General features: G+C 40.7%; 1 protein-coding gene across 1 annotated transcript in view; it reads right to left on the bottom strand.

The window, feature by feature from the left end:
• The window catches only part of Ccdc138 (coiled-coil domain containing 138), a 96,472-nt gene that overhangs the window by 27,795 nt on the left and 59,813 nt on the right, over positions 1–8,864 (bottom strand). The window contains exons 11-12 of the mRNA XM_021205204.2: positions 4,933–5,094; positions 2,415–2,531 (exon numbers count right to left, since the gene is read on the bottom strand). Of these exons, the coding sequence (XP_021060863.1) occupies positions 2,415–2,531; positions 4,933–5,094 (279 nt within the window). The remainder of the gene's footprint in view (positions 1–2,414; positions 2,532–4,932; positions 5,095–8,864) is intronic.

Genomic DNA, 8,864 nt, shown 5'->3' with positions numbered 1-8,864 from the left:
CTGTGACATAACTCCAGCACACTATGCTCTACTGATAGGAGAGTATCAGTGAGGATATAAATACCACCAGTTAACATTTATAAAACACACTACAACAGAACAAATATCAAAGTACTAACTTCAACAATACAGACACAGCAGCAAAACAAAAACAGAAAGACCTACAGGAGCTTCTAAGTAACACATAGGACAGAGAAGAAGTTCTAAGGGACTAAAACACTAGCTAAGTTCAGCGTAAACGAAGGGACTGGAGAGATGGCTCAGCACTCATGAGTGTTTGACGCTCCTGCAGACAGCTAGAGTTCACATCCCAGCACCCAGGCCAGGCAGCTCACAACTGCTTCTGACGCCAGGTCCAAGATATCTGACACCCTCTTCTGGTACAAATCCATACAGACACACACACATACACACACACATAAATAAAAGTAAAATAAATATGTTTTAAAGTGTAAATGAAAATGTGGCATTCAAAACATGCAGGATAAGGGAGATAACTCAGGTGGCTGCTGAACAAGCATAAGAACCTGAATGGGTGAGGGGAAGGAGGAGGGAGAGAGGGAGGGGAGGAGGGAGGAAGGGAAGGGAGGAGGGAGAAGAGAGGGAGAGGAAGGAGGCGGGGAGGGAAGAGAGAAACTGGCACGGTAACATACACTGTAATCCCAGCACTGCTGAGACAGACCTGTGAGTTAAGGCCAGCCTAGGCTACACAGTAAGATTATGTCAATTCAAACACGACAACATACAGAAAAGGATAAACAGTCTTAAAACAATAATCTAAATTTTCAGTTCAGTAACCTAGAAATAAGAGAGCAAAATAAACTTAAAGTAGTAGGAGAAAATGAGAGTAGAAGAAATTAAACTGAAAGCAAAAATGTAGAAAGTAAAACAAAGAAACGATCCTTTGAAAGATCGATTAAAAAAAATATTTAGGAAAAACAGTCAAGGTAAAGAAGTAAATGCCCACAAATTGTCCACACTCATGTGTAACAGAGCCACTGCTCTGGACACTGAGGCACAAAGAGAAGGGAGGGCCCTGTAAAAGCACACTGTCTGTCCCCGTGCAGCGGCTGATGTCAGAGAACCTACCTTATCTTTACATTCCAAATCCTAGATGTGTACATTTGTTGGTGAGACAAAATAAGCCGTTTCCTCAAAAGTCACAAACTACAAGAAGTTAGAAAAATCACAATAACCGCGTAACTACCAGGATCTAGGGCTGGGGAGACAGTTCAGGAGGGAAAGGCCCCTGCTGCCTAACTTGCCAACCTAACTTTAATCTTTGGGACCCACATGATAGAAGTTGTCCTCTGACCCAGTCCGCATGGCTCAAGGGCCCCATGTATGTGCTGTGTGTGCATGGTGTGTGCTCCTGTACACATACATACACACACAATATTATAAAAATTTAATAATTAAATTCATAATTTAAAACTTTCCTCAAAATATATCTCAGACCTAGAGAGATGGCTTCGTGCTTAAGAACACTTTCTGGTCATACAGAAGACCTGGGTTCAGTTCCCAGCACTCACATCCCTCTGTAATTCCAGTCAGGGTATTCAATGCTCTTGTTTTTACCTCTGTGGACACTGCATGCACATGGTGCACTTACATGCATGTAGGCAAACATATTAGCACCATAAACATATAGACTACAAAGTTTAACAAATAAAAATCACTTAAATACTTAAATAGGTGAAGATCTAAAGGAGTGTGCACATGAATTTTTTTATTAGATATTTTCTTTATTTATATTTCAAATGTTATCCCCTTTCCTAGTTTCTCCTACAAATATTCCCTATCCTCTCCCCTCTCCCCTGCTCCCCAACCCATGCACTCCTACTTCCTGGCCCTGGGATTCCCCTAAACTGGGGCATAGAACCTGCACAGGGCCAAGAGCCTCTCCTCTCATTGATGACCGACTAGACCATCCTCTGCTGCATGTACAGCAAGAGCAACGAGTCCCTCTGTGTCCATTTTTTTGATTGGTGGTTTAGTCCCAGGGAGCTCTTGGGGTACTGGTTAGTTCATATTGTTGTTCCTCCTATGGGGCTGCAAACCCCTTCAGCTCCCTGGGTACTTTCTCTAGCTCCTTCATTGGGGACCCTGTGCTCCATCTAATGGATGACTGTGAGCGTGCACATGAATTTTATGCAAAAATTATACACTACTGATGCAAGAACATGATGTTGCAAGTGAAAAGATGGGTACGTTCCTATGTTGAAAAGACTGAGCACATAAAATTGGTCTACAAGTTGAATACAATTCCTATCAGAACCTTAGAACAGTATTGTACAGAGAAGATTGTTCTCAAACAGAAAAAGAACAGAGTGTAGACACCCATGTGCTATGTCTCTTTCTGTGAAACATGACCAGGAGAACTGATGGTAAGACAGATTCCAATGAGTCAATACCTGTGCGCTGGCATCCAGCTGCCTCAGAGACCAGTAGATAAACCTTATGAAAGGCTCATGCAGTTTGGCGCTCACCAGCGGCATCCACTGGAGCTGCTCTGTCATCATAGGCAACAGCTGCAGGTGGGAGGAAAAAAGTGCAGTCCGCTTAGACATCTGAAACTAACTGCCACCATTTCCCAAACAGGGGCTGAGGGACCTTTAGGACTGCTCTATCGGGCTGGTGAGATGGCTCAGTGGGTAAGAGCACCCGACTGCTCTTCCAAAGGTGCAGAGTTCAAATCCCAGCAACCACATGGTGGCTCACAACCATCCTTAACAAGATCTGACTCCCTCTTCTGGAGTGTCCGAAGACAGCTACAGTGTACTTACATATAATAAATATATAAATCTTTAAAAAAAAAAAAAAAANAAAAAAAAAAGGACTGCTCTATCGATTTGGTCTACAAAGCCAGATGAAATTTGAATAATGCATTGAGTATACAATTCATGTGGGGTAGAAGACTGATATATTTTAAAATGTTAAGTCTTTTGGACCATTTAAGTTCATTTAGATATTTTCAATTTCTCTTAAAAATAGTTTACGGTTTTCACATTGCCTGTTTTATATCAAAACTACTACATTGTTACTTACGCAGCTACTCTTACATATGGCCTATGTGAGCTTTCAGTCCAGCAGGACAGCTGTTAAGGGACCCCTCAGCTTTTGTCAGAGTCCTTATTTTTCCATTTCTGAAAGGCGGTTACACTGACAGGGTGCATCTGACAGCTTTACTTCAGTACTTTGTGTTACCCCAGCCGGCTCACACGAACCTGCTGCAAGAGCTCACCCAGGTCTCTCTGTGGCCGCTTGTTCTTCTCTGGCTGCGTTCAAGGTCTTCTTTGTCCTTGACTTTTGGACATGTGATAATGTACCTTGGGGTAAATCTCTTTGGCGCTTATCTTAGTTCCTTTGGCTTCTTGACTTTGTGTGTCTATTTCCTCAATAAAAACATGTGGGCTGTGCTCACCCACTATCCAACCAAGCAAGCCTGCCCCCTCTCCTCCTCCTGAGGCTTCTGAGAGGTGGAGTTAATAATGTGATCGACACTCACATGGCTTCCATGTGACTCTGTCACTTTTGCAACATACTCAGTAGAGTCTGCTTTATGGTGTGCTACTTTGTTGCTATTACTGTTGTTTATCCTCAAGTTCTTTAAAATTGTCCCACCCATCTGTTTTTTCATCACAAAAGAAAATCAGTCTTATAAAGTATATCCAGTCTGGTCATAACAAATGTATCAGATCTAGTCTCTAATGGTTTTTTATGTTTTTAAATATTGAGCATATCAATATTTATGACTCTTAAATGAAAATGGGTCCCAACAAAATGTGTCAGAAGGTCTCCTGGGTCATTTCTAAAGACACTGTTTTTCAAAACTAAGCAATCCTAGTTTTCTTAGAATAAATACAGTATCAACCTGCCCTGGTCACCCTTCCCTGTCAACTTGGCATCACTTTGAGTGTCTGCATTTGGTACACATATATGTAGACAAAACATCCATATGCATAAAATAAACCTTTTAAATTTAGTATGAATTAATATTGAAGTGTGAAATGAATCATGTTAAAAAAACTGTTGGTATAGACAATTTTCAGGCAAAACTGCATCTACTCCATATATAGAAGCAGAAACAGGGGGGGCAGTGATGAGAGAATCCTAGGTTTAACACCATCCTGAAGTACTGAGTGAGTTTGAGGACAGCCTAGGCTCTGTATCTAAACCTTGTCTCACAAAACAAAAATACTGTCACCATTTCCCACTTATAAGCATGTCAGAAGTTGGGGGCTTGGGAGATGGCTCGGTGGTTAAAAGCACTTGCTGCTCTTGCAGAGCACTGGGGTTCAGTTCCCACATGGTTCACAGCCACCTGAAACTCTAGCCCTAGAGGATCCAAAGCAGGCTTCTGAACTCTGCAGGCATCGTGCATGCATGTGGTACGCATACATACATGCAGGTAAAATGTGGGCCAGTGAGATGGCTTGGTGGGAAAAGGTGCTTGCCACCAAGCCTGGGGACCTGAGTTCCACTCTTGTGATCCACACAGTGGAAGGAGAGAACTGATTCTAGAAAGTTGTCCTCTGACCTCCATACATGTGTGATGGTGTCCATGTGCTCCCAGACACACCCAATTAAATAAACACATGTAATTTTTAAAAACTACAATAAAATGAATAAATAAAAATGACAAGCTTTTCCTTACTAAATCACCATGTATTTCAAATTAAAAAACAAAAACAAAGAACTAAAAACTTGGGAGCTGCTGACACGGCTCAGAGGTTGAAAGCACTTACTGATTTTACAAGGACCCAGGTTAGGATGGAAGCAATAACCCGACTTACCACCTGTAAGTTCAGTTCCAGGATCTGACACCTACTGTGGCCTCCACAGGCACCGGACCACATGTGGCCCTTACGTGTATGCAACCACAACAGTTACGCAGATCAAATAAAGGTAAGTCAAATCTGAAAAACCAACCTTTACACATTTCTCTTGAATGTCACTTCTCTGGGAGGGCTTGGCTGGTGGCTTTTCACCATCTACACCAGGTTCTTCAGGCTCCACTTTGCTAAGGTGGCAGTCTGATATCCAATCCATGAAAACAGTTAGCAGCTCATACACTTGTCCATTGAGTGCCGCCTGGTGATCAAACAGTGCATCAAACTAGTTTACTTCAGTTGAAAACCCCATAGAAACTAAAAAGAAAGCCTTAAATTTGGTGACTATACAATAATTTACCTAAAGTACATTTAGACAAGAATTTAGGTGTTTACCTAAGCAAAAATAAATTCCAAATAAAATATTGTCAATTAATATTAAAGACATTAAATGCATACTTAGATAAGACAAGTAAATTCATAATAAGGAAAAATAAAAGTGTACCTTATTACTATAATAAAGAATTTTAAGTAGTTGTATATAGTGGTCCTAGACTATAACCCCATCCCAGCACCAGAGAAGCTGAAAGAAGAAGACAATGAGTTTAAGGCCAAACTGGGTTACACACTCAAGACCCTGTCTCCAAGCCAACAAAAAAAAATTTTTTTTTAAATAACTGTCATCAAAGTTATTTAAGTTTGATAATACAAAAATGTAAAAACTGGCTTTAATTTAGCAGCATAAATCACCCTGTCTAAAAAAGCCAAACAACACAGACTTAATGATTACCAAAACTAGATAGTTTCTATTGTGGGATATCATATTTTCTTCCCACAAAACTTATTTTCTTTATAATAATAACTTGATATAAACATGATGTGTAATTTTTTCCTGGAAATTCTATTCTCTGGGAGCATACCAAAGCAGGAGAGGAACATAAATCAACTGTAGAACATTTGCCTACCATGTATGAGACCTGCTCTTGGTCCCACAAAAAAATAAAAAATACATTAAAACCCAAGCAGTTGGACAAAACTGTGAGAGATTTTCCTGAGTGGATCATTTAAGGTTTGAAGACCTACCCTAAGTCTGAACCACACTACATGCATGTAATATCTTCAAGAGGCTACAAGAAGGCACTGGGTTCCCTAGAATTGAAGTTACAGACAGTTATGAGTCACCAGGTGCATGCTGAGAATTAAACCCAAGTCTATAGGAAGAGTGACCAGTGCTCTTAACCATTTAGCCATCTCTCCAAGCCGGTACCTAGCTATAAAACTTCCACCTTTTTCCAACTTACATAAAGAACTACAAAATGTATCAAGATGATTAAAGTCCATGGCAAATACTACTACACAGGTATTGTAGGGTTCAAGCTTTGAAAAAAAAAAAAACAAACAGATTGCCAGATACTGTCAAGTTTGTTAAGTAAATAGAACTTTAATGCAATGCTAGAATTTTAAAATGCTACAATCACTTTGGAAAATAGATACTTTCAAAAATATACATCTACCTTGTGACTCAAAAATTCTGGATCTAGTAAGAATGAAAACATACCCACAAAGTTGTTCTTGAATGTGAGTATCTACAGCACTTTCATTTGTAAAATACAAAAACTAAAAATCACAAGTTTTATATGAGTTTATTATATGAACTATAATAAATTCATATAATGGAATACTACTGACTACACTAAAATAATCAACATGATGAAGAGAAAAGAAGGTCTTAACCAAACGAGTACATACCATGCAATTCTATGAACTAATGCTATAAAATAGACCAAACACTCTAGGATGATAGAATTCTGCAGACACCAAACCCAGACACTACTGCTGATGCCAAGTGCCTGCTGACAGGAGCCTGGTACAGCTGTCCCCCGAGAGGCTCTGCCAGAGCCTGACCAATACAGATGCAGATGCTGGCAGCCAACCATCGGACTGAGCTCGGGGACTGAGGGATTAGTGGAAGGACTGAAGGAGATGAAGGGGTTTGCCACTCCATAGGAAGAACAACAATATCAACCAACAAGATGCCCCAAAGCTTCCACAGACTAAACCACCAACCAAACTATACATGGAGAGACCCATGGCTCCAGCTACATATGTAGCAGAGGACTGCCTTATCTGGCATCAATGGGAGGGAAGCCCCTCGGTCCTGTGGAGGCTCAATGCCCCAGCGTAGGGGAATGCTAGGGCAGTGAGGTGGGAGTGGGTGGGTGGGGGAGCATCCTCATAGAAGCAGGGGAAGGGGGTTGGGATAGGGGACTTTCAGAGGGGAAACTGGGAACAGGGATAACATTTTAAATGTAAATAAATAAAATAACCAATAATAGCTGGGCGTGGTGGCGCACGCCTTTAATCCCAGCACTTGGGGGGCAGAGGCAGGCAGATTTCTGAGTTCAAGGCCAGCCTGGTCTACAGAGTGAGTTCCAGGACAGCCAGGGCTACACAGAGAAACCCTGCCTCAAAAAAAAAAAAAAAAAAAAGAAGAAGAAGAAGAAGAAGAAGAATTCAAGTCAACAGCCGCTTCCAACCTGCAGAAATGAATAGGAAAGGACAGAGAGGAACATTCTAGTGCTACAGTTGTTTATACATGGTATGAGGAAAAGCATTTACCAAAACTCACCAAACTTTACATGAGAAAACTATAGTTTGTCGTTATATGTGATTTATACCTCGAGCCCAGTCAGGGGTAGTATTATGATCTGAGTAGCAAATGTCCCCCCAAAAACTGCAGTGTTGAGAGGCAGGGCTTGGAGGGGTAAAGCATCCAGATCCTGAGAGCTCTGACTCAGTCAGTGATGAACTAAAAATGCCTTAGTCAATGATGATCACCAGTGAGCTAATCATGATTGGAAGGAGTGGAAACTAGGAAGCAGGGCTCAGGAAGTAGGAAGTGGAGGAATGTCACTGGGGCCGTGCTCTTCCTCCAACTCTGTTTCCTGGCTATGAGGTGCGTGGTCTGCTTTATTACATGTCCTTCTGTCAGCAAGTCTGGCCTCAATGTAGGCCCTATCCTGGTTTGCTTTCCATTGCTGTGATGAACACTAAGGCCAAGCAACCTGGGGAGGAAAGGGTTTATTTGGCTTACACAACCTGATCAAAGTTCATCATAAAATGAACCCAAGGATAGAACTTAAGTCAGGAACCTAGACACAGGAACTGAAACAGAAACCTTGGAGAAGTATTGCTTATTGGCTTGCTTCTAATGGCTTGTTCAGCTTGCTTTCTTATACCACCAAGACCACCTGTCCAAGGATGGCACCCCACAGCAGAAAAGACATCAATCAGCAATCAAAAAAAAAAAAAAAAAAAAAAAAAAAACCACCACAGTCTTGCCTAAAAGTAATCTGGTAAGGGAGACCCCTACTAAGACTTCCTTTTCCCAAATGACTCTAACTTTTGCAAAGCTAACAAAGAAACCTAAAAGGCCACTGAAATCACTCAAATTGTGAACTAAAATAAATCTGCTGTGCAAATCAAGTAAGTTGATAGAAGCTAACACAGTCAGTGTGTGGTTCTGACAAGAAAGTAACTTTATTAACAAGTAACTTTAAAGAACCTGTGACTTGTCAGTGACACTCAGGCAGTGCTGAACACTGTTTTTTTTTTTTTTTTTTTTTTTTCTGGTTGGAAAGAAAAAAAATGTCTCTCTCCCTCTCTGTCTCTCTCTCTGTCTGTCTGTCTCTCTCTCTCTTTCTCTGTGTGTGTGTTTGTGTGTGTGTGCATGTACACATGCATGTGTGTATAAATAATTACACAGATAAGTCTCTATAAAATAATTAAGATGAATTCTTTCAAAACAATTATATTTTACTTTAAAAAGAAAGAAAAATAGTCAAAAGTTTTAAGAAAACATCTTGGCTCTCCACTGGAGGAATTTTAATCATGTCACACCTTGGAGGGTTGACAGTTTGATAACCATGTCATACCCTGAAGGGTTGATAGTTTGATAATCATGTCACACCTTGAAGGGTTGATAGTTTGATAATCATGTCACACCTTGAAGGGTTGATAGTTTGATAATCA

The sequence above is a fragment of the Mus pahari genome, chromosome 9, assembly GCF_900095145.1.
Source record: "Mus pahari chromosome 9, PAHARI_EIJ_v1.1, whole genome shotgun sequence".
NCBI classification, from domain to species: Eukaryota; Metazoa; Chordata; class Mammalia; order Rodentia; family Muridae; genus Mus; species Mus pahari.
The sequence above is the reverse complement of the archived record's forward strand: the minus strand, read 5'-3'. Positions and strand labels throughout refer to the sequence as shown.